General features: G+C 42.1%; 1 protein-coding gene across 3 annotated transcripts in view; it reads right to left on the bottom strand.

Annotated features, from left to right (window-relative positions):
* Positions 1 to 26,308, bottom strand: part of LOC139370264 (activating transcription factor 7-interacting protein 1-like) — a 56,597-nt gene that overhangs the window by 8,299 nt on the left and 21,990 nt on the right. Inside the window, exons 2-12 of one of the 3 annotated variants that reach the window (XM_071109632.1) lie at positions 16,219 to 16,264; positions 14,740 to 15,285; positions 14,031 to 14,541; positions 13,566 to 13,753; positions 13,258 to 13,395; positions 12,983 to 13,054; positions 12,408 to 12,466; positions 10,056 to 10,114; positions 9,260 to 9,880; positions 8,209 to 8,313; positions 7,924 to 8,019 (exon numbers count right to left, since the gene is read on the bottom strand). In XM_071109632.1, coding sequence (XP_070965733.1) covers positions 7,924 to 8,019; positions 8,209 to 8,313; positions 9,260 to 9,880; positions 10,056 to 10,114; positions 12,408 to 12,466; positions 12,983 to 13,054; positions 13,258 to 13,395; positions 13,566 to 13,753; positions 14,031 to 14,541; positions 14,740 to 15,285; positions 16,219 to 16,236 — 2,413 coding nt within the window. In that variant the 5' untranslated portion in view covers positions 16,237 to 16,264. Of the gene's footprint in view, positions 1 to 7,923; positions 8,020 to 8,208; positions 8,314 to 9,259; positions 9,881 to 10,055; positions 10,115 to 12,407; positions 12,467 to 12,982; positions 13,055 to 13,257; positions 13,396 to 13,565; positions 13,754 to 14,030; positions 14,542 to 14,739; positions 15,286 to 15,377; positions 15,835 to 16,218; positions 16,265 to 26,308 lie in introns of those variants that run through there. The other 2 variants (XM_071109633.1, XM_071109635.1) reach the window with 2 other exon arrangements.

The following is a 26,308-nucleotide window of genomic DNA, read 5'->3' as shown; positions in this document are numbered from 1 at the left end:
TTCTAATATTTGTAATAAAAAATATGAAAAATAAAACATTTCTTGATTAGAGTATTCAACCCCCTGAGCCAATTACCTTTGGCAGAGATTACAGCTGTGACTATTTCTGGGTAAGTCTAAGAGCTTTGCACATCATTTTATTATTACAATTCTTTAAGCTCTGTCAAGTTGGTTGTTGATTATTGCTAGACAGCCATTTTCAAGTCCTGCCATAGATATTCAAGCCGATTTAAGTCAAAACTGAAACTAGACCACTCAGGAACATTCAACGTTGTCTTGGTAAGCAACTCCAGTGTATATTTGGCCTTGTTTTAGGTTATTGTCCTGCTGAAAGGTGAGTCTCCCAGTGTCTGTTGGAAAGCAGACTGGAAAAGGTTTTCCTCTAAGGATTTTTAAAAATTCTGTTTCGTTTTACCATAAAAAATTCCCTAGTCCTTGCCAATGACAAGCATACTCATAGCATGATGCAGCCAGCCCCACCACTATGCTTGCTTATGACCCTGTCAAGGAGCATTATGACCATCATAATCATATACAGAAAAATATATAAAAACGCAACTTGTAAAGTGTTAGTCCCATGGTTCATGAGTGGAAATAAAAGAGCCCAAAAATTTCCCATTCACGCAATGTGCAGTTTTGTCACAAAACACAATGTCACAGATGTCTCAAGTTGAGGGAGTGTGCAATTGGCATGCTGCCTGCAGGAATGTCCACCAGAACTGTTGCCAGAGAATGTAATGGTAATTTCTCTCATCGTCGTTTTAGAGATTTTGCAGTATGTCCTACCGGCCTCACAACCGCAGACCATGTTTATGGCGTTGTGTGGGCGAGCTGTTTGCTCATGTCAATGTTGTGAACAGAGTGCCCCATGGTGGCAGTGGGGATATGATATGGGCAGGCATAAGCTACGGACAACGAACACAATTACATTTTATTTATGGTAATTTGAATGCACAGTAATACTGTGAAGAGATCCTGAGACCCACTGTGAAGGTATCTGTGACCAACAGATGCATATCTGTATTTCCAGCATGTGAAATCCATAGATTAAGGCCTAATGAATTTATTTCAATTGACTGATTTCCTCATATGAACTGTAACTCCACAAAATCTTAAATTGTTGCATTTATATTTTTGTTCAGTATATGAAAAGTGGTACTCAGTGTTATGTTGTGTTGGATTTGCCCCCAAAATAACACTTTGTATTCAGGAAATAAAGTTAATTTCTTTGCCACATTTTTTGCAGTTTTAATTGCAAACAGGATGCATGTTTTGGAATATGTTTATTCTGTACAGGCTTCCTTCTTTTCACTAGGTTAGTATTGTGAAGTAACTACAATGTTGTTGATCCATCCTAAGTTTTCTCCTATCACAGCCATTAAACTAACTGTTTTAAAGTCACCATTGGCCCCATGGTGAAATCGCTGAGAGGTTTCCTTTCTCTCCGGCAACTGTGTTAGGAAGGACATCTGTATCTTCGTAGTGACGGTGTATTTATACACCATCCAAAGTGCAATTAATAACTTCACCATGCTCAAAGGTATATTCAATGTCTGATTTTTTCCCATCTACCGATAGATGGCCTTCTTTGCAGTGCATTGGAAAACCTCCCTGGTCTTTGTGGTTGTACTTGTGTTTGAAATTCGACTGAGGGACCTTACAAATCATTGTATTTGTGAGGTACAGAGATGAGGTAGTCAATAAAAAATAATGTTAAACACTATTACTGTCCATGCAACTTCTTATTTGACTTAAGCACATTTTTACTCCTGAACTTAATTAGGCTTGCCGTAACAAAGGGGTTGAATACTTACTGACTCGAGACATTTTAGCTTTACATTTTGTATTAATTTGTAAACATACCAAAAAATGACACTCTGACATTATGAGGTCTTGTGTGTAGGCCAGTGACGAAACATCTCAATTTAATACATTTTAAATTCAGGCTGAAACACAACAAAATGTGGAAAAAGTCAAGGGGTCTAACTAAAAACTTTCTGAAGGCAACCGATGGGATTTCATAAAAGAACTTTGCCAATAGAGAGATATTTTAAACCTCCAAATTCAAGGTTTACATTTGTTCCGCATGGTCTGTAACAAGCATATTGTCAATATCGGATGAAATCATTGTATCAAAAAAAAAATCAGATAGTGAAGAAGAAGAAAAAATCTACGTCAGTAAACAATTTCTATTTTACAACAAAAAAATGTTGAATGGAGTTACAATTTTTGCACACATTATATGTGGAGGTAAGTTGTTCTTATCATTGAATAGAACGGGAAATATGACTTTTGAGACATTGGAATAATTTAAATGACAACATCACAATATCTCTTAAAGTGCATGTTATGGTGAATGTGTACAAAAGATTTCCACCAAGTGTGATGTTGAATTTTTTACTCAAAGTATAAGTATTAAAACAGTCAGTATCAACATTTCACTATCAATCATGTTACAAGTATGGAAATATCATCAAGGCACATTTCAGCAAGGAATTTAACATCAAATCAAGGTAGGTATTCCAGTAAGAATCATGTAAGTAATAAATAATCAAAGAAATCATGTTAGTGTGAACACCTGGCGGGACTGAAGAGGGACTGAAGAGTTTCCCATCCTCCTCACATTGACAGCTGTAGCTCTGACACGGACTGGAAAACAGGCTCCAGGTACTGCTTAGAGGAGGATGACGTGCAGTAGTGTGATGGTACTATCAGTAAGTCGCACAGAAATGGTGTCATCGTTTTGTGCCTCATTCCTCACAGGTGTTAATCTGATGGTCTCCTCAAGCTCCTTCGCTTGCACCCAGTGTAGCATAGACCATTCAGCCAACAAGTGTTCACATACTCTCTTCTTCTCACCATAAACTTCAAGATGGTATGCCAATGTGGGTGTCCTTCTAGGGCTCATATTCTCAGACCTGCATCGCTGCACTGCACTGCACTGCAGTGCAGTCAACAAAACCACACACATACACTTTCCTCTCATTCCAGTCTAACGTTTGCCAGAAGTACTGGAAAATCTTCGCTCTGTCCTCATCACAGATTGCATCGCAGAAGCGCTTGGAAGACCTTCGACATCCCTCTGACACACATCCTGGTCCCATATTGCATGGCTTTCTCTTCACCTCCCCTTCTGTTGTTGACCTTCCTCTGTCCTGCCAACCCTTGATTGGTAGCAATTGATTGGTCTGCCGTTGTTTGCTCTGCTCTTTGATGCGTGTTGTCTTAAACATTTCAAATACAATAATTTGAAATATATTAGCTACATCATTCAGCGTAGAATGTTCAGCAGATTTCAGTATTTTAGCATTGCCATTTTCCTAAAAACAATGTACATTTAGATAGCTATTATTATAGGTAAAAGGTATGCTTTTTCAAAGAAATCCTAAAGGTGTCACTGGCATTTTCCTCATGATCACTTTCCTCGTCTGAGCTATCGCTAGCAATCTCCATCTCTGACTGCAAAACTCTGGCCTCTTCAAAAGGGACATTCACCATGGCACACAGCTCCTCCAATGAAAAAGACATGACAAATAAGTTTGGCTCATTCTCAAAAACAATGGATTAATGTTAGCCTGATTGTATATCATTCAGTCAAGTATTAATCACAATGTAGACCTAATGTTAGCTATTGAAATAGGTATGAATCAATCTGAGGTGAAGTCTAGCAAGCTACATGGCTAACACTGGAGCTAGCTTAGCTAGCCAGTTTAGCTTGATAATTTGATAGTAGTTAGCTATTGCCACACACATCTGATCAATCTGTTCGCTCTTTATGCTATTGACTAGGTGGCTATCTAGATAGCCAACAATAAATAATTTATGGGAAGCTGAAACTTTGTCTGTCACATTCAATGACAATGGAATGGGTTAGCCAAAGCCAGACAGTTAGCTAGCTACCTTGCCATTTCATTTGCACTCTCCCTCAAAACACAATCTCAACAGCAGGTTTTTATCTGAGAAATACTTATTCCGGGAACGATATAATATTACAAAAGGCAGAAGGTAATTAAAGTGCAACTTACCTCTGATCACATCTGGCTAGGCACCCACAAACACGAACAAAATCTCCTCAGAAAAGTGAAGACATGAGCTCCTTTCAAGCAATAATATCCATCTGCGGACTGCAGTAACTACACGCTGTACCCACTGCCATTGAGGGTACTTGTAACAGTACAACAACCATTAGCATTAAGTCATTACATGCTGCGTCCACTAGCATTACGTCACTATATGCACACTAGCTAGCAGAGAAAAAGTTTATGGTAATATTTTTTAATTTCACCTTTATTTAAAAAGGTAGGCAAGTTGAGAACAAGTTCTCATTTACAACTGCGACCTGGCCAAGAATAAAGCAAGGCAGTTCAACACATACAACAACAGAGAGTTACACATGGAATAAACAAACATACAGTCAATAATACTGTCAAAAAGACTATATACAGTGTGTGCAAATGAGGTAAGATAAGGGAGGTAGGGCAATAAATAAGTCATGTTGGCAAAGTGATTACAATATACAAATTAAACACTAGAGTGATGCACTATGTGCAGAAGATGAATGTGCAAGTAGAGATACTGGGGTGCAAAGGAGCAAGATAAATAAATACAGTATGGGGTGAGGTAGTTGGATGGGCTATTTACAGATGGGCTATGTACTGGTGCAGTGATCTCTGAGCTGCTCTGACAGCTGGTGCTTAAAACTAGTGAGGGAGATATGAGTCTCCAGTAGAGGTTGACCGATTAATCGTAATGGCCGATTAATTAGGGCCGATTTCAAGTTTTCATAACAATCTGTAAATCTGCATTTTTGGACACCTGCATTGCACTACACGAGGAGACTGCGTGGCAGACTGACCACCTGTTATGCGAGTGCAGCAAGGAGACAAAGTAAGGTGCTAGCTAGCAGTAAAATGATCTTGGTTGATGATATTACTAGTTTATCTAGCTTGTCCTGCGGTGCATATAATCGATGCAGTGTCTGTTAATTTATCGTTGAATCACAGCCTACTTCGCCAAACGGGTGATATAACAAGCGCATTCGTGAAAAAAGCACTGTCGTTGCACCAATGTGTACCTAACCATAAAGATCAGTGCCTTTCTTAAAATCAATACACAAGTATATATTTTTAAATCTGCATACTTAGTTAATATTGCCTGCTAACATTAATTTCTTTTAACTATGGAAATTGTGTCACTTCTCTTGCGTTCTGTGCAAGCAGAGTCAGGGTATATGCAGCAGTTTGGGCCGCCTGGCTCGTTGCGAACTGTGTGAAGACCATATCTTCCTAACAAAGACCGTAACTAATTTGCCAGAATGTTACATAATTATGACATAACATTGAAGGTTGTGCAATGTAACAGCAATATTTAGTCTTATGGATGCCACCCATTAGATAAAATACGGAACGGTTCGGAATACGGAATAAACGTTTTGTTTTCGAAATGATAGTTTCCGGATTTGACCATAGTATTGACCTAAGGTTCGTATTTTTGTGTGTTATTATATCATAATTAAGTCTATGATTTGATAGAGCAGTCTGACTGAGCGGTGGTAGGCAGCAGCAGGCTCGTAAGCATTCATTCAAACAGCACTTTCCTGCATTTGCCAGCAGCTCTTCGCTGTGCTTCAAGCATTTCGCTGTTTATGACTTCAAGTCTATCAACTCCCGAGATTAGGCTGGAAATACTAAAGTACCTATTAGAACATCCAATAGTCAAAGGTAAATGAAATACAAATGGTATAGAGAGAAATAGTCCTATAATAACTACAACCTAAAACTTCTTACCTGGGAATATTGAAGACTCATGTTAAAAGGAACCACCAGCTTTCATATGTGCTCATGTTCTGAGCAAGAAACTTAAACGTTAGCTTTTTTACATGGCACATATTGCACTTTTACTTCTCCAACACTTTGTTTTTGTATTATTTAAACCAAAATAAACATGTTTCATTATTTATTTGAGACTAAATATATTTTATTGATGAAAGTGTTCATAAGTGTTCATTCAGTATTGTTGTAATTGTCATCATTACAAATATATATATAAAAATCGTCCGATTAATCGTTATAGGATTTTTTGGTCCTCCAAAAAATCAGTATTGGTATTGAAAAATCATAAATCGGTAGACCTCCAGTCTCCAGCTTCAGTGATTTTTGCTGTTCGTTACGGTCATTGGCAGCAGAGAACTGGAAGTAAAGACGGCCAAAGGAGGAATTGGCTTTGGGGGCGAACAGTGAGATATACCTGCTGGGGCGCGTGCTACGGTTGGGTGCTGCTATGGTGACCAGTGAGCTGAGATAAGGCAGGGCTTTACCTAGCAGAAACTTGTAGATGACCTGGAGCCAGTGAGTTTGGCGTTGAGTATGAAGCCAGGGCCAGCCAATGAGAGCGTACAGGTCGCAATGGTGGGTGGTGTATGGGGCTTTGGTGACAAAACGGATGTCACTGTGATAGACTGCATCCAATTTGTTGAGTAAAGTGTTGGAGGCTATTTTGTAAATGACATCTCCGAAGTCGAGGATCGGTAGGATGGTCAGTTTTACGAGGGTATGTTTGGCAGCATAAGTGAAGGATGCTTTGTTTCGAAATAGGAAGCCGATTCTAGATTTATTTTTGGATTGGAGATGCTTAATGTGAGTCTGAAAGCAGAGTTTACAGTCTAACCAGACACCTAGGATTTTTTGTAGTTGTCCACATATTCTAAGTCAGAACCGCCCAGAGTAGTGATGCTGGACGGGCGGGCAGCGATCGGTTGAAGAGTATGCATTTGGTTTTACTTGCATTTAAGAGCAGTTGGAGGCAACAGAAGGAGAGTTGTACGGCATCAAAGCTCGTCTGGAGGTTAGTTAACACAGTGTCCAAAGAAGGGCCAGAAGATACATAATGGTGTCGTCTGCGTAGAAGTGGATCAGAGAATCACAAGCAGCAAGAGCGACATCATTGATGTATACAGAGAAGAGTCGGCCCGAGACTTGAGCCCTGTGGCACCCCCATAGAGACTGCCAGAGGTCCGGATAACAAGACCTCCGATTTGACACACTGCACAGAGAAGTAGTTGGTAAACAAGGCGAGGCAGTCATTTGAGAAACCAAGGCTGTTTAGTCTGCCGATAAGAATGTGGTGATTGACAGAGTCGAAAGCCTTGGCCAGGTCGATGAATATGGCTGCACAGTAATGTCTCTTATCGATGGCGGTTATGATATTGTTTAGGACCTTGAGCATGGCTGAGGTGCACCCATGACCAGCTCTGAAACCAGATTGCATAGCGGAGAAGGTACGGTGGGATTCGATATGGTCGATAAGCTGTTTGTTAACTTGGCTTTCGAAGACTTTAGAAAGGCAGAGTAGGATAGATATAGGTCTGTAGCAGTTTGGGTCTAGAGTGTCTCCCCCTTTGAAGAGGGGGATGATCGCGGCAGCTTTCCAATCTTTGGGAATCTCAGACGATACGAAAGAGAGGTTGAACAGGCTAGTAATAGGGGTTGCAACAATTTCGGGAGATCATTTTAGAAAGAGAGGGTCCAGATTGTCTAGCCCGGCTGATTTGTAGGGGTCCAGATTCTGCAGCTCTTTCAGAACATCAGCTATCTGGATTTGGGTGAAGAAGGAATCGGAGAGGCTTGGGCGGGCAGTTAACCGGGGTAGGGGTAGCCAGGTGGAAAGCATGGCCAGCCGTAGAAAAATACTTATTGAAATGCTCAATTATAGTGGATTTATCAGTGGTGACAATGCTTCCTAGCCTCAGTGCAGTGGGCAGCTGGGAGGAGGTGCTCTTATTCTCCATGGACTTTACAGTGTCCCAGAACTTTTTTGAGTTTGTGCTACAGGATGCAAATTTCTGTTTGAAAAAGATAGCCTTAGCTTTCCTAACTGCCTGTGTATATTGTCAATATCAATGATTATGTAACATGCAGGTCTCACCACTAGGAGTGCTGATCAGCGGAGGAGGTCCAGTAGATCGCTGGGTAACTGAAGAGGACGATACCGCAGTCGTAATGGCCTTCCTCACACCAGTCACTGCAGAATTAAAGAGAAGGATTAAAGAAGAGGACAGAAGAGGGAATTCAATTAATATTTATTTATCCAGAATCGTTCACATCATTAGCAACATAGGTCACTGTTTTATAGGACATAAATCAATCATTTATTGGACCTCTCTGGAGTTGAGAGGGAGGAATTTGGAGATGTTTTGGGATTCATTCTCACCTAGCACATCATCATCCTCCTCCTCCTCCTCCTCAGTGAGGTCTATGAAGGAGCCTTTGGGTCGAGCCCCCGTTTTGGTTGGAGTAGAGCTTGTTGCTTGGTTATCTGAAAGGGATGGAACAGACATATGAGAGAAAACAGTTAGATAATATTCTCTTTTACAACAGGTTTTTGATCGATTTAATTGTATTGCTTTTCTGATTTCCGTGACAAGGTTGCCTGCTGCTAGCAAGGCATAATGCTATGCTAGGCTATGATAAACTTACACAAATGCTTGTCTAGCGTTGGCTGCAAAGCATATTTTGAAAATCTGAGATGACAGGGTGATTAACAAAAGGCTAAGCTGTGTTCCAATATATTTCACTTGTGATTTTCATGAATAGGAATATTTTCTAGGAAGATTTATGTCCGTTGCGTTATGCTAATTAGTGTCAGATGATGACAACGGTCCCGTTCACGGGATGGGGTGTCACAACAGGTTAAGGACAACAAAGTCAAGGTATTGGGGTGGCCATCACAAAGCCCTGACCTCAATCCTATAGAAAATTTGTGGACAGAACTGAAAAAGCGTGTGCAAGCAAGGAGGCCTACAAACCTGACTCAGTTACACCAGTTCTGTCAGGAGGAATGGGCCAAAATTGGGAGGAGGAATGGGCCAAAAACTTATTGTCGGAAGCTTGTGGAAGGCTACCCGAAACGTTTGACCCAAGTTAAACAATTTAAAAGCAATGCTACCAAATACTAATTGAGTGTATGTAAACCTCTGACCCACTGGGAATGTGATTAAATAAATAAATGCTGAAATAAATCATTATCTCTACTATTATTCTGACATTGCACATTCATAAAATGAAGTGGTGATCCTAACTGACCTAAGACAGGGAATTTTTACTAGGATTAAATGTCAGGAATTGTGAAAAACTGAGTTTAAATGTATTTGGCTAAAGTTTATGTAAACTTCCGACTTCAACTATATATATAAATGCAATTATTATTCTTGTCCACATACAGTATAGGATGTTGTTATCAGGCCTGTTGCTAGAAAACTCACCTGTCTTTGACGTCATAGCCGTCCCCGAAGGAGGTCCTGGAGCTGCCGAGCCCGTAGCGGCTGGACCAGAGGACGCCTGAACAGGCACCCTGGCTGTGGTCACTGACATCCCAGCACTGGGCGTACTGATCCCCCCAGTGCCCCCCTGGTACACAGCCCGAGCCAGGGTCATCTGGGCTGGGGACATGGCTGGGGAGAGCTGTGTGGTGGAGGAGATGGGCTGCAAGGCCATGGTGGAGGTGGTGGGGCCGGCCATGGTGGAGGTGGTGGGGCCGGCCTTGAGGATATAGGTAGTGGTGGGAGTAGTGGTCTTGGCCTTGTTGAGCGAGTTGGCTGCGGCGAAGGAGGACACAGGGATGTTGACCAGGGTTCCCGCCCCGCCGTTGGCCATGGCAGAGAGAGGCAGCTGGATGAGGAGCGGCTGGCCATTCTGGCCCACCACGTTGGAGCCCGAGGTGGTCTTGAGGAGCAGGGTGCCGGTGGGGCCGCTCTGGGAGGTGACGGTGCACAGGGAGGCGGAGCTAGAGGAGGTGGGGATCAGCTGCAGAATGGAGCCCTGTGTTACCATGGCAGTGGCCGTAGTGGTAGTGGGGACAGGTTTGGCCTGCTTCACCGGAGAAACTGGAAAGACAACAGGAGAGAGGAAAGGAATGGTGAGTTTATTCCTGACTGGTCAGAACGCAGTTGGTGTCGTTCTTTATCTTATAACTTGATCTCAGGGTCGTTCAATCCCCATGATAAGTGAAACATCCTATTGACAGGTAAGGGAGAAGGTGAAGAAGAAGGGAGATCTTACCTGTAAGGTTGGTAGAGACTGGGCTGGTCATGGGCTGCTTTACGACAGCTGCTACTGGCCTGTTGGAAAAGATGTGTGTTTGCATTGAGTTTAATAAAAAAATAAAAAAAAGGTAATTGAAAGAGATGTGATTTGCATTCAGTTGGCTTGTTTAAAAATAGGTCAGAGATCATATTGAGACGGACCAGAGAAAAAGTCTTCCTGTAATTTGGCAACCTCTTTGCCACACTTTACTTTGCCAGTTTACTATTATTCTGTCTTCTGGCTCGGTCTTCTTCTGTTTCCCCCCTGTGTTTTTAACATTGAGTTTACTGATTTTTTTTAATTTAAATTGGGTGTTTGTTATGTGTATTTTGCTGTTTGTTCTTCTTTGCATTGAATTTGACGAATTCAACCCCCAAAAAAATCGACACATTTAAAAAAAATCTTTATCACAAAAAAGGGGGTAAAAAGTGTTGATTCCTTTAGGACTTGTTTAGTGTATAGGTATCATTCTTGAGTTGTTTATGGTATTCTGTCATGAAAATCATGAAGTGTTTGCAGGTCGTTTAACATTTTTGGTACTGTACATTAAATAAAACATTTTGGTATACATTTGTGTTGTAATGATATATAACATGTTTTTTTTATATAGTAATCCAGACCTTTATTTAGTACAGTACATTAGGAACTGGGAATATTATGAACAAATAAAATGTTTCATGGGGGCAAGAATGCAATTATATTACTGTTAACGTTGGTCAAATAAAAATAAAAGTGACGATTGCAACTATCTCAAGACTATGTTGTTTCCATAATACCATACAAAACATAAAAGTGCAACACGACTACTGTGGAAAATGGCACCTTCCCAATCAAACATGTTAAGTCAAATTAAAGTCTGATTCAAAGAAGAACTGTAGTCTCTTCACTCTCAGGATCTCATTGATGGAGTCCCTGATCTTTTTCCAGTCTCTGGCATACAGTTTGTTGAACCTTTGTTCCAAATATTTCTTCATGGTTTCGCGCAGGTTAACAGGCAGCGCATCTTTGCCCAACGTTCCGACGTAGTTCACCGTGGTGACCCACTTCACGTAGTTCTCGTACGAGACCAGGTTCCGGAACAGGAATACTGCGTAACGATCGGATCTGGCCTTCCTTGCAGCATTCTTAGAACGCAGGTAAAGCTGTCTCTCCTTGTCCGTGGAGATGGGACGCAGCATTATGTCTGAACGAACCCTAGTTCCTCCGCTCGGTTGCTGTGGTGACTGCTGCTGTGACCCATCTCTTCTAGCAGGCTGGTTTCTTAGGTTGAATGAAGGCTTCTCAAATTCTTCTTCCTCAGATATCTCTTCATACTCTTCTTCGGATTCTTCATCCTCCGTCACTTCCTTCTTAATCCAACCAATAGAGGTCGCCAGCTCCCCTCTCTGCCATGCCCCCTCTTCAGACTGCAGCTCCAGCTTTGGATGCATTCGGAGCACGCTGTTGAGAGGAGAGGTGCAGTTGGATCGGGTGCTGTGAACACTGTCTGCACAGCTTTTAAAAGCTTGTTTTCTTAAGCTTTGGCGCATTGTATAACGTCACAAGACTCAGGACCTGGAACCATGGTGGTGTGCAAAAGAAAAAAGACGCAAAAACCCGAACCGCTGTTTGTTTGTTTAATCCAAAACAAAATGATGATTGATTTCATGTGGGGATTTTGGTTTGAAAATGCCTGACGGGTAGGCACTAAGCGATCAAAAGAGAAGTCAGTCTTGTACATCAGAGAATACCCTCGAAAGGTATCATCTTTGTTTCCCGTTATTATGGTTTTTAGCGGATGTTGTTGCTTTTTAATCCAATCTCCCCGAGAATTTTATCCAGCCTCAGTATTATTGACAACGATCCTGTGCAGAGTCACCACACATTCAATCACACGTTGTGATTGACTCCACGTGTGGCATTCATTGGCTTCAGGCCGGTATTGTCACGTTGATACAAAGGCACAATGATAGCTAGTATAGCCCCATGCAATGACTAATACACAGCTTTCCTTCTGCATGATTTGAATTACAAATCCATAAAATACATTTTTATGCTGGAAAATACAAGCAATGGGAATGTGCTGTCACAAGAGATGGAAAAAAAGGAAACTATGGAATATGTGAAAGTTTTGGAATTGTCATCCATGATTGCCAATGGTGATTAACACAAGACTGCAAACAAACTAAAATAATGATTGAATCCAACATCTTCATAAGACTAGAGGCAATGCAATCCCCTGTTTGCGATTACTGTTCACCTGTGATTCACAGGAGGAAATGCATTCAAATGACTAAAAGCTTTTCTAAATGAGGAAGTAGTACATTGGCAGTAGGACCGAACTCTTACCGTTGTGTCGGAATGGTGTTTGTAGCAGGTGCAGTCTTGGCAACAGGGGACGTTAGCGCCTGCGAACACACGCCATGGTGACACCTTTTAGCCAACACCCTCAGCAATTTTTATTTAATTGTCTATTTGATGTTAAATGTGCAATATGCAGAATTCGTTCCGCCATTTCCTGGTTGCTAAAATTCTAATTGTTCACCTAATTTTAGTGTATGTGACAAAACAAGCAAGTATAGTGTAGAGAATCATTGTACCATTTTCAGCTATGGAAAAATATTTTCCATAGCCAAAAATATTGTATTTTCAGCTGTTTGAAGCTGGTGTATAAAACCGAAAGCAAAAGACGCAAAACAAATATTTAGAGCGGGAAGTATAGAAATAAACAGAACTACCGCTTCTTAGACTTGTTTTCAATGAGAATGACAGATCTCTCTCTATAACTCACAATTTTATGTGAATTTGGTCAGGTCACCCAAAAAGTTACATATTGCAGCTTTAACTAATATCGATGAGTAGTAGATGACTTACAAAAATATATCTGAGACACTGGGGTCCCATAAATTAACAACATTTCTTACCTCCTGTTTTCTTTTGTTCTCCGAGGCCTGGTTGGCTTCTCCGAATTTCTTTGCTAATCTAGCAATCTTGGCCTGAAAAAGGGTAAGAAACAGTGAGAACCTGTGAGACTTTCCATTTGTAAGGATTTTAATTAGCATTGCTTAATTTTGTGACTATTGAAAACTATGACTATTGCTGCCTATAACCATTGACGACTATTTCTGACTGTTGTGACTATTGTCAAGTCGACTTGTAACAGACCCGTTGCTAGTAGTTTAACATGTAGCTAGTTTACCTGTAGTGTGTTAAGGGTGCTCTGGTGTTTTGTGGCACAATCAATCTTTTCTACCCGGTCTTTTAGCTCCTGTAAACCTTGGTCGAAGACGGTGAGCTGCAGCGCCCTCAACCGCTCCTCAACCATTTTCTGCAGAACCTGAGAAGAAGAGAAACGTAGGATGAGTTCAAGATGCAATTTAGGGCTAGATAGTGTGGGGCAATATTGTTTGAGAGTTACTTTATACCTGACTAGGGGTAAAGTCTTAAACCTGTGGGTAAAATGCTAATACATGAGAACAGGTATCATACAATTCATGCCAGACCAACCTTTTCAAGTTTTAGGCGACTGCCACCTTTCGCAGTGATTTTCAACTCGAGCTGAGCTTCCAACTCCACGCCCTGCACCTTCTGCCTCTTCCCGTCTCTTTCAACCTTCCCTCCATCCTTCTCGTCACCTTCCAACAGGGGACGCTTCTGTCCAGAAGAGGAGCTCTTTTCCTCCTTCACCTTCACCCCTGTTGAGACAAAGTGTTCTGGTTTAGTTTAATCAGATTATTTTGGTTAATGGTCATGTGATATAATTTCCTGTGCAGTATGCTTGTGTGTATGTTATTCATTTTAGATTTTTTTCCTGTGTTGTTTTATTTGTAAAATACAAGTATTCCCAGATTATATATTTAGTTATAAATCCCCAAAAGGTTGAAAATGAAACATAGCTGGCATAGTAGTGCCTACTACTATCAGTCAACTCAGGATGATTTTTCAGGTCTTGCAGATTCTATCATTTCATACCTTTGTCACTTGTGGATGTAGAGGTGGAGGAGGCAAGAGATGAGGTAGAACACCCGGCAACATTCTGTTTCTCCTTTTTCACCTCCTTTTTCACAGAAACTACCTCCATCTTTTCCTCCTTCATTACTCCTTCCTTCTCTTTCTGACTATTGTCTTTCTTCTTCTCTCCCTTCTTCACCACCTCTTCTTTGATGTCCTGATCCGGCTCAGGGGCAGCAGAGGGGGAGGGGGTGCGGACAGGGGAGGCCATGGTAGCGGCCTTGGGGGAGGAAGGTCTCTCTTCCGTGGAAGTGGAGGTCTCAGAGGCCTTGGTCTCTGTATGGTCCTTGTCTGTATCCGTTTCCGTTTCCGTTTCCATGGCCACGGTGTCTTCTTTCTGCTCTGTCCTCTTTTCCTTCCCAGACTCTTTGTCAGACGTGGCGAGCGAGACGGGAGAGAACGGAGAGTCCAGAGGATACTGATCCATAGGGGCTTGGTCCTCATGGCTCTTTCCAGTTGTAGTGCAGGTCTCCTGGAGAAGAGGTAAGTTTGTATTTTAGCCGCCAAACTCAACAAACACATGGAGAAAAAAAATAAATCCTACTTGCGGTGCTTGGACCCCTAACAATGCCAACTTCAACACTTTCCAACTATAACCCCCATTTTCCTTAACTTCCAATGTTTCCCATTTATCCATATTTCAGCTCCTCTCACTCGTTCTCATACAAACCTCTTTCTCTGTCTCAGGTGCTTTCTCTTCTTTCTCGTCCGTCTTTGCCACCTCCATCTCTGTATCCTTTCCTTCCTTGTCCTTATTGGAAGGGGACGTGGAACACTCCTTTTTCTTTCCCTCTTCCTCCATCTTTTTCAGCACGTCGTTAAGGTTGTGGAATGGCGATGAGGGGGAGGGAGTGGCATCTTCCTTGGCTTTGGGGCTTTCGGAGGTTGGTGGGGAGGGAGACAACGATAGGGACAGAGCAAGGGGAGGGGATGGAGAGGTCAGGGAGGTAGGGGGGACTGGGGTTGTGGAACGAGACGTCACCGCAGCGTCGTTTTGCTCTCTGTCTGCCCCCCTCTGTGCATCCTCTGTGTGCGTACCGTTCGTCAGTGGGCTACGGGGAGGGGGAGAGCTGGAATTGGAATTGGACAGGGGCGGGACGGGGGACGACAATGTGCTGTGGAGAGACTCCAGTTGCTGGCGGTCGCTTATCTTCATGGTTTTCCTGGCTCGGAATATCTTCTTCTTCTCTTCTGCCACAGCAACTTCCATTTTAACCTGAGGAGTGACAAGGAGGGATGGGGATGTTAGTTGGAACGGGTCACGAAAGAATCCTCCTCGGGAATGCTAACAGCGCCTGCGCCACCCACCTAGCTTCTACCCACTACAATGGGTACAGATGAGCTATCTTTAAGGCCAAACCGATGCAGTGTTCTGGGACACCACTAGGGGTCACTGTAGAACCCTGTTGGTATGTTTTTCCCCTCTTTGTTCTATTCTAGAAGGTTCTTTTTCCCTGTGAGCTCAGCATACAGAACCATTCTATACAAGAGTCAATTTCAGCAGAAAGAGTGACTCAGCAGAAGTCTATCAAAATGATCTCAAGTCCAGCTTCCTCTCCACTGAAGTTTAGTCCTGCATGTTCGCTCACAACTTTTTGTCCTCAGGATTGCGAACTTGAGATGCCATGTGGTCCAGGGGTGATGAACACACTAACATGACATAAGACTATACTTTTCACTGTAAGAACACTATCCCTCTCTTCAATTGGCTGACAAGCTTTTGCGTTGTCAATTCCAACACAGCCGGTCCAGTCTGCATGGATATGACATTATCCCAGAGGATGGCAGCAACATTACTTGCTTTTGTCCCTCCCCTTCGCTCTTATTGGTCCTTTTCCTCAGCCAATCAGGGCCCCTAGATACAGGCTCCGTTGGCAACAGGGAGGAAGGGTTATGCAAGGACTGCATGATTTACCTTATACAGTTCCAATTGTCGAACGCATTCCAGCGTCGGGGCTAGGTTCCAATTTGTGCTTATGGAGTTTATATTTCGCTGACAGTCATTTTCTCATAGTAACAGTGACATTGACACAATCTTTAAGAACCAATATACAAAATATGACATTCATATGGATTTTTGTATTTAGCCAAATGTGACCTAGGGGTGTCAGTGGTCCTATATTATATTAGATTTAAAATAATATCTCACCTGGAGGTTTCCGATCATGGATTTGACACCAAAAGGATCCAATAACCTAGAGGGGGAGGGGGAAAATGTATTTATTATTAATTCAATGTAACGACTTAGAGCACATTTCAGCAACATATAGAGCCTTTCATTAATAAGTACATCATAAAAAAACAAGTTGCAGACATGTTTTACTAGTCAGGAGATGGTGGCCGTAATAATTAATAATAGAACAGGCCGCGGGTGTTGCAAAGCTCCTGACAGTTTGACGTTTTACAAGTAGGATATTTCACAATGGCCAAAAACCAGCCAAAAAGGGTAGGCTAGTCTTCACGAATGAGATTTACTATCATTACTTAGGCTTCTGTGCTTCAAGATACACCTTGAAATGTCCAGATCATTTTTTCACAATTTTCTAGAACAACCACCAAAACACACAGAAAAACTTGCACAACAGGCTTCACACAGAGGATGACGACAAAATGAAGCATTGAAAGTACATTTTCGGTACATAACTGATCAGTTTGTGCAGAAGGCTCCATAGGATCAATACAGAGATAAAAACATAAAAATAATGAATTCCAAGCTAAAGGCACAGACAAACTAGTGTGAATAATGGAAGATGATTAGCCATCTGCCTCGCCTGAACACTCCAAATATGAACAGAAACTACAGACAGCAGTCAGAGAAACTGTAAAATACTATAAAAAGTATACATAAAAAGAAAAACGAACTAATACTATACAAAAATATTCAAACTATTTGGTCATAGCAACCTACACATGGAGCAATAGGCCTTTAGCCTTGTTACGATACACCATTCTAGTTGACGTAGTGAAACCGTTACCTAGCATTGCTGTCTGATCCCTAGTGACATTTTACTTTCCATAGGGACAGGTTACGCACGTCACTGAATGACATTACCACTCATCAAAATGCAGTGGTTTCCAAATAACAAACACATCTGCGAAACAACAAAATATCCATGATATTGTTGAGGTGAGGAGTAGGTTATTTTTTCTAATTGTTTCTCAGAAATTGGCAGATACTGCTATCCGAACCAATTGATTTTCACCCAGCATATTAAATTGAGCTAGGTCGTCAGGTGCTTTAGTTTGGCCCTGTAAACTCAATCAATTCCAGGCCCAAGAAACTGCATTATTGTATCAGTTCCAGGTACAACAGTCTACTGCATTGTTGCTGCATTGCTGCCTAGACAGACTGCAGTAGACTGCTTACAGCTATATAAATAGGCCACGTTGCTGGTGGCCCCACCCCATGTGCCTTTAACTTCAATGTGCAGCCTGGTATCACATGACAAACAGTCACAGAAATTTTACAACTTCCGTTAAGCAACCTACACACAGAGAGAGCACGTCCTTTACAGAGACTGTGCAAAAAGTTACAGCTCTAGGCAGACAGAGCTGCAGGCTACGCTAGCCTACATACCAATGACACTCTGTTACAACTAAGCGCACAGCTACCCCTCATATCAATACAGATAAGGGGGGTTTTCGAGTTCTATTTTGAGTTTGATCATTTATCAAACATTTTTATTATGTCCTTCGACTTAAAAAATGGCTTTAGAATGGATGATGAAAAATAATACGTTCCATAACATTTTGCCTCATTCATTTACTATATAAACTATTATCATATGATTTTCTCACCCCTGATATGAACTTCCTTGATATAAAACTAATAAGGTGAAATCACATTCTATTATGTTACAACGACTCACATTCCAATGTTATTGCACACTGCGCAGTCTTCCCCTCCCCCACTCTTTCATTACCCGCGTTCTGGATTCACAGCAGAAAAAACAAAATGGCCACCAGCTCTGATGTGTGCGCAGCCAGACAAGCTGAGTCCTCACACGCTGCTACCTGAACACGCATCCAATCCACAGTAGTACAATAGTGTATCAAGTCACATCCATGTTAATAATAAGGTTTCGTAAATTATTTGTATAAAGGGTTAGTTTAAGATTGAAAAAAATAATAATTTAGTAAAAAACTATGTAGTTATGATGTACTTCCTCATCAATCCCACATCATTTTGTGTTAATTTATGCTGATCAATTATGCTGATCAATAAAATGTATATCGTTTGGATATATTTTCTCCTGAAGCTCCCATGATGGGATTCAAGCTAGTCCTCCGCTGTACTATATACCTCAGCAATTACTGATTGATGTGGGCCATAGATGATTGGTTTCTGGTCTGCAATAGGTGTAAACTATCCACTGTATACCTTCAAACTGGAGGGGAAAAAAACACTCTTCATCACCATCTTGTCCTTGCTTCTATTCCTTTGGTAATGTTTGTCTCCTCTGACCAACACTAGTGATTTACTAGGCTAGTAGTACTTGACTAGTACTCTGTGTTCTGTTCATAGCTCTCAACAATTCCAGATGTGGAATTGTATGTGGACACCTGCTTGTCAAACATCTCATTCCAAAATGATCCCCCCTTTGCTGCTAAACCAGCCTACACTCTTCTGGGAAGGCTTTACACTAGATGCTGGAACATTGCTGCGGGAACTTGCTTTCATTCAGCCACAAGCCACAAGAGCATTAGTGAGGTCAGGCACTGATGTTGGGCGATTAGGCCTGGCTCGTAGTTGGCGTTCCAAAACACTCCAAAGGTGTTTTATGGGGTTGAGGTTAGGGCTCTGTGCAGGCCAGTCAAGTTCTTCCACACCAATCTCTACAAACCATTTCTGTATAAACCTTGCTTTGTACACAGGGGCATTGCCATGCTGAAATAGGAAAGGGCCTTCCCCAAACTGTTGCCACAAAGTTGGAAGCACAGAATCGTCTGGAATGTAATTGTATGCTGTAGCATTAAGATTTCCTTTCACTGGAACTAAGGGGCCAAGCCCGAACCATGAACAGCCCCAGACCATTATTCCTCCACCAAACTTGAGTTGAAACTATGCATTCAGGCAGGTAGCGTTCTCCTGGCATCCACCAAGCCCAGATTCATCCGTCAGACTGCCAGATGGTGAAATGTGATTTGTCACTCCAGAGAATGCGTTTTCACTGCTCCAGAGTCCAATGGTGGCGAGCTTTACACCACTCCAGCCGATGCTTGGCATTGCTTATGGTGATCTTAAGCTTGTGTGCGGATGCTCGGCCATGGAAACCCATTTCATGCCGCTCCCGGCGAACAGTTCTTGTGCTGAAGTTGCTTCCATAGCTTCCAAGTTGCTTCCATAAGCAGTTTGAAACTCGGAAGTGAGTGTTGCAACGGAGGACAGACAATTTTTACATGCTACGTGCTTCAGCACTCGGCGGTCACACATTCTGTGGCCTATCACTTCGCGGCTGGGGCCATTGTTGCTCCTAGACGTTTCCACTTCCACTTCACAATAACAGCACTTACAGTTGACTGGGGCAGCTCTAGCAGGGCAGACATTTTACCAACATTTTACCAACTGATTTGTTGGAAAGGTGGCATCCTATGACTGTGCCAAGATGAAAGTCACTGAGAGCTTCAGTAAGGCCCTTCTACTGCCAATGTTTGTCTATGGAGATTGCATGGCTGCATTTAAAAATTATGCAGGTATACTGACCTAGGTGGTCTGCAGAAATCTTCAAGAATTCCTCAACTTACTTTTCACTGCCTCAAAGACTAATGACAGCCTCAGAATAATGAGACGCTTGTTAACTGGACTCGATCCAAGATGATCTGTACCTTTCATACCCCATGTGTGTTTTCAATCAGTAGCAAGGCGGGAGGAGTCATGCAACATGAGTTTTGATTAGCGTTGATCAGACCTAGTTCGGATATTTGTCACATTTACAGTTTTATTTTCTAAGATCCCAATAGAACTCCATTTGCCAGGAAACCAATAGGAGAACATTTTGGTGGATATGAAGATATCACCTTCCTGTTTAAGCTTCTGTTCTTGTTCCGGTGCCAATGATTATTCAATACAGTTTTCACTTGTCAGACAAAAGTTTTTTACATATTCGGACTGATTGCAAAGCATTGCTGCTAACATAATGCTTAAGGCTTCCAGCATTCTCTCCAAACTGTTCTGACCCTCTCACTTCCTCTCACAAATAGCAGGGCATGAAAATCTAAATGCCAAAAATGCTACTTTACAAATACAGAAAATATATACAAATATTTATCCTAATACAAAACAAACAGCCCCATTGCACAAAATAGTATTTAAAAGTAACACACAAAAAAAACGTATATTATCTACGTTTCGGAATCGTGGTTACTGTAGCACTCTTTAGCAAAAAAAAACTAATTTCAACAGTAGCCAAGTTAAATTCTGAAATGTAGTCCAAGATACTAGTCAGAATAGAGCAACATGGGTATAGATGTACAAGATTCTTTAAAATCTAAAATTCAAGTAAACCTTGAACAGGAGTAGTCTGGAGAAGTAGGCCTTCCGTTGGACAGAGGTCTTGCGCGCTATTTTTTCGGCTGTGTTGATTGAGGGAACTAGCAACAGCAGAGGGAGGAAGAAAAGAAGCAGGAGGGTGAGGGGGACTAAGGTTGGACTGTTCCATCTGTTTCAGCATAGAATGTTCTTGTGCAAGGCTGTGCACACAGTGAAACCGTCATAGTCTCAGCCTCATGGCTCAAACCAGGAAAAACTGACCGAGCACAGGCTGACAAACTACACAATGTAACACCTTCAGAACAAAAGGATGGAAACAAAATGATTCTCCCCTTTAGGATTTACATCAGAGTGGCCATACTAACACCTAGTAAAACAAATGCAAAATATACCTTTTTGGTAACTTTGGCAGAAGCATGCAGCACAGAGACTGCTTTTTGCCGCAAAAAAACTCAGGCTAGAAGCGCAGTCAGTACTAGAGTGCACAAGCCTGACACACTTAGTACCACCCATCCCCCACACTAGCACAGTTTAACACTGCATGGAAAATTACAGCCTAGCTAGGACTAAACCATTCTGAAAGAAGTAGGGGGGAAATATTTGTTTCTAACTAGAGAGGGTGGTAGAGAGATAGAACTGTTGAATTAACCATCAGAAATCTAGACTACTTCTGTCCTCAAATAAGAATGCAAATGAAAATATGGACCTTTCACTGTAATGATTTTAAAAATCCTGAGAGAGTACATAACCGTAGACACCATAATCAAATGTAGCAAGGTTTACGAGTTGTACAATTTGACAAATATCAATCGATTAGGGATCAATCATGTTCCTTGTACCTGAACACCAGTATGGAATATTAGGGCAGCGGAGCACACTATACACTGCCTTCGGAAAGTATTCAGACCCCTTGACTTGTTCCACATTACAGCCTTATTCTAAAATGGATTATATAACAAATCCTCAGCAATCTACAAACAATACCCCATAATGACAAAGCGAAAACAGGTTTAGATTTTTTGCGTACAGAAATACCTTAGTTACATAAGTATTCAGAGCATTTGCTATGAGACTCAACATTTAACTCCGGTGCATCCTGTTTCAGTGATCATCCTTGAGATGTTTCTACAACTTGGAGTACACCTGTGGTAAATTCAATTGATTGGACATGATTTGGAAAGGCACATACCTGTCTATATAAGGTCCCACAGTTGGCAGCGCATGTTAGAGTAAAAACCAAGCCATGAGGTCGAAGGAATTGTACGTAGAGCTCTGAAACAGGATTGTGTCGGGGCACAGATCTGGGGAAAGGAACCAAAACATTTCTGCAGCACTGAAGGTCCTCAAGAACAAAGTGGCCTCCATCATTATTAAATGGAAGAAGTTGGAACCACCAAGACTCTTCCAAGAGCTGAACGCCCGGGCAAACTGAGCAATCGGGGGAGAAAGGCTTTGGTCAGGGAGGTGACCAAGAACCCGATGGTGACTCTGACAGAGCTCCAGATTCCTCTGTGGAGATGGGAGAACCTTCCAGAAGGACCACCATCTCTGCAGCACTCCACCAATCAGGACTTTATGGTAGAGTGGCCAGACCGAAGCCACTCCACAGTAAAAGACACATGACAGCCCACTTGGAGTTTGCCAAAAGGCACCTAAAGGACTCACAGACCATGAAAAACAAGATTCCCTGGTAGGATGAAACCAAGATTGAATTATTCGGCCTGAATGCCACTGTCACATCTGAAGGAAACCTTGCACCATTTCTACGGTGAAGCATGGTGGTAGCAGCATCATGCTGTGGGGATGTTTTTCCAGCACCAGGGACTGGGAGAGTAGTCAGCATCAAGGGAAATATGAATGGAGCAAATTACAGAGATCCTTGATGAAAACCTGCTGCAGAGTGCTCAGGACCTCAGAGTGGGGGCGAAGGTTCACCTTCCAACAGGACAACAACCCTAAGCACAGAGCGCAGGAGTGGCTTCGGGACAAGTCTCTGAATGTCCTTGAGTGGCCCAGCCAGAGCCCGGAACTGAACCCGATCGAACATCTTTGGAGAGAACTGAAAATAGCTGTGCAGCGACGCTCCCCATCCAACCTCACAGAGCTTGAGAAGTTCTGCAGAGAAGAACGGGAGAAACTCCCCAAATACAGGTGTGTCAAGCTCATAGCGTCATACCCAATAAGACTCGAGGCTGTAATTGCTACTAAAGGTGCTTCAACAAAGCACTGAGTAAAGGCTCGGAATACTTATGTACATGTGGGAAAAAAAATCTAATAACCTGTTTTTGCTTTGTCATTACGGGGTATTGTGTGTAGATTCATGAAGAGAAAAAACAATTTAATCCATTTTAGAATAAGGCTGTAACCTAAATACTTTCCGAAAGCACCGTAGATAGAAAAGATACAAAGATAACACATGTGAAAACATACCATTTCTGAGAAGTGTGATAAAATTGTTTAGAAATAAGGATTTTGCTTAACAGACCTATAATCACTAATGGCAATAGCAATACAATGATAAAGTGAACATGTACAGAAAAAGATGGTTGTTAATTGTTTTTTACTCATTGTTGAGAGTCAGGACTAAACTGTTTTATGTGCTTGGATGACATGATGTGCTTGGATTACATGTTCTTGGATTACATGATGAAACCAAAAATAGATCATTTAAAAATGCTGCTGATATTACAGTTATTCAGTCGAACACTAGCCAGCTAATAGCTCACTGCGTAGTATGCCCATCCCCCACTCCCTTCCTCTTTCATAGACTGCGTGAGGAACTGCCGGGAGAAACTCAAAATGTCCACCAGTTCTGCTGCTGTGCACAGCCAGGCTTAGCACTTGGCAGCTGTTGGCTGAAACATTCACTTGTGCAGGAGGACGAGAGTTTAAACTCCTCCTACTTTTAGGTATAATTTTACTCTAAACTTAATTATACACTTAACAAAAACAAGCAAAAAATGTCAAAGATTTTACTGAGTTACAGTTCATATAAGGAAATGAGTCAATTGAAATAAATTAATTGGGCCCTAATCTATGGATTTCACATGACAGGGAATACGGATATGCATCTGAAACCTTTAAAAAAAAAAAAGAGGCAGGGGCATAGATCAGAAAACCAGTCTGCATCTGGTGTGACCACCATTTGCCTCATGCAGCGCAACATCTCCTTCGCATAAAGGTTATCAGGCTGTTGATTGTGGCCTGTGGGATCTGGATCACGCGGTCGTACACATCGATCCAGAGCATCCCAAACATGTGGGTGACCTGTCTGGTGAGTATACAGGCCATGGAAGAACTGGGGCTGTGCATTATCATGCTGAAACAAGACGTGATGCCGGCAGATATTCGTGCATTCAAATCGCAAACGATAAAATGCAATTGTGTTCATAGCTTATGTCTGCTCATAACATAACCCCAACGCCACCATTGGGCACTCTGTTCATAACGTTGACATCAGCAAACCACTCGCCCACACATACACGCTACACCGCCTGCCATCTGTCCGGTACAGTTGAAATCGTGGTTCATCCGTGAAGAGCACACTTCTGCAGCGTGCCAGTGGCCATCGAAGGGAGGCTTTTCCCACTGAAATCCGTTATGACGCAAAACTGCAGTCAGGTCAAGACCCTGGTAAGGACAACGAGCATGCAGATGAGCTTCCCGAGACTGTTTCTGACAGTTTGTGCAGAAATTCTTTGGTTGTGCAAACCCACAGTTTCATCAGCTGTCCGGGTGGCTGGTCTCATCGAGGATCCCACAGGTGAAGAAGCCGGATGTGGAGGTCCTAGGCTGGCGTGGTTACACGTGGACTGCGGTTGTGATGCCGGTTGGACGTACTACAATCTAAAACAATGTTGGAAACGGCTTATGGTAAAAAACAAAAATGTATATTAAATTCTCTGGCAACAGCTCTGGTGGACATTCCAGCAGTCAGCATGCCAATTGCACACTCCCTCAAAACTGGAGACACATGACATTGGTGTTGTGTGACAAAAATGCACATTTTAGAGTGGCCTGTTAATGATCATGCTGTTTAATCAGCTTCTTGATATGCCACACCTGTCAGGTGGATGGATTATCTTGGCAAAAGAGAAATGCTCACTAACAGGTATGTAAACAAATTTGTGCACAAAATTAGAGAAATAAGCTTTTTGTGCATATGGAAAATGTCTGGGATCTATTATTTTAGCTCAGGAAACATGTGACCAACACCTTACATGTTGTGTTCATATTTTTCTTCAGTATACATACAATGGGGATTGTACCGAAATATCGCAATTTGTAACATTATTTCTCTCATGTATTGAATCCTATTAGTAACAAAGAAACCAAAAGATCACTGACTCTGATGGAAATACTGATTTGACCAAAATGTCCTCCGAATGGATGATGAAAAACAATATGTTCAGTAACATTTTTCCTCATAACTTTACAATACAAATGATTAACATGTTATTTTCTAATTTTAGTTTCCTTGTTAAAAAAACTAAAAAAGGTGAAATCACATCCTGTTATGTTACAACAGCGCTGTTCACATTCCAATGTTATTGCACAGTGCTCGTAGTCCTCCCCTCCCCCACTCTTTCATTACCCGTGTTCTGGATTCACTGCAGAAAAAACAAAATGGCCACCAGCTCTGCTGTGTGCACAGCCGTTCAGGCTGAGCCCTCACGGGCTACTAACTGAACACATATTCAATCCACTGTATCAAGTTACATCACCTCCATGTTAATAAAGTATTTGCTCTGTATGCCAATTTTGCATAGTCGTTTTCATTTGTTATGTATTTGTATAAAAAGTAGGTTAAGTTTGCTTTGTACAAAAAAAAAAAAAAAATTCAAAGTAGTTATTATGTACTTCCTCCTCCATTCCACACCATTTTCTGTTTGGTTATGCTGATCAATTAGGTTAAATGTACACTGATCAAAAAAATAAAGGGAACACTTAAACAACACAATGTAACTCCAAGTCAATCACACTTCTGTTAAATCAAACTGTCCACTTAGGAAGCAACACTGATTGACAATACATTTCACATGCTGTTGTGCAAATGGAATAGACAACAGGTGGAAATTATAGGCAATTAGCAAGACACCCCCAATAAAGGAGAGGTTCTGCGGGTGGTGACCACAAACCACTTCTCAGCACCTATGCTTCCTGGCTGATGTTTTGGTCACTTTTGAATGCTGGCGGTGCTTTCACTCTAGTGGTAGCATGAGACGGAGTCTACAACCCACACAAGTGGCTCAGGTAGTGCAGCTCATCCAGGATGGCACATCAATGCGAGCTGTGGCAAGAAGGTTTGCTGTGTCTGTCAGCGTAGTGTCCAGAGCATGGAGGCGCTACCAGGAGACAGGCCAGTACATCAGGAGACGTGGAGGAGGCCGTAGGAGGGCAACAACCCAGCAGCAGGACCGCAACCTCTACCTGTGCAAGGAGGAGCAGGAGGAGCACTGCCAGAGCCCTGCAAAATGACCTCCAGCAGGCCACAAATGTGCATGTGTCTGCTCAAACGGTCAGAAACAGACTCCATTAGTGTGGTATGAGGGCCCGACTCCCACAGGTGGGGGTTGTGCTTACAGCTCAACACCGTGCAGGACTTTTGGCATTTGCCAGAGAACACCAAGATTGGCAAATTCGCCACTGGCGCCCTGTGCTCTTCACAGATGAAAGCAGGTTCACACTGAGCACATGTGACAGACGTGACAGAGTCTGGAGACGCCATGGAGAACGCTCTGCTGCCTGC

Source organism: Oncorhynchus clarkii, chromosome 17 (assembly GCF_045791955.1).
Source record: "Oncorhynchus clarkii lewisi isolate Uvic-CL-2024 chromosome 17, UVic_Ocla_1.0, whole genome shotgun sequence".
Lineage (NCBI taxonomy): Eukaryota > Metazoa > Chordata > Actinopteri > Salmoniformes > Salmonidae > Oncorhynchus > Oncorhynchus clarkii.
Note: the sequence above shows the minus strand (reverse complement) of the source record. Positions and strands in the feature narration are given on the sequence as shown.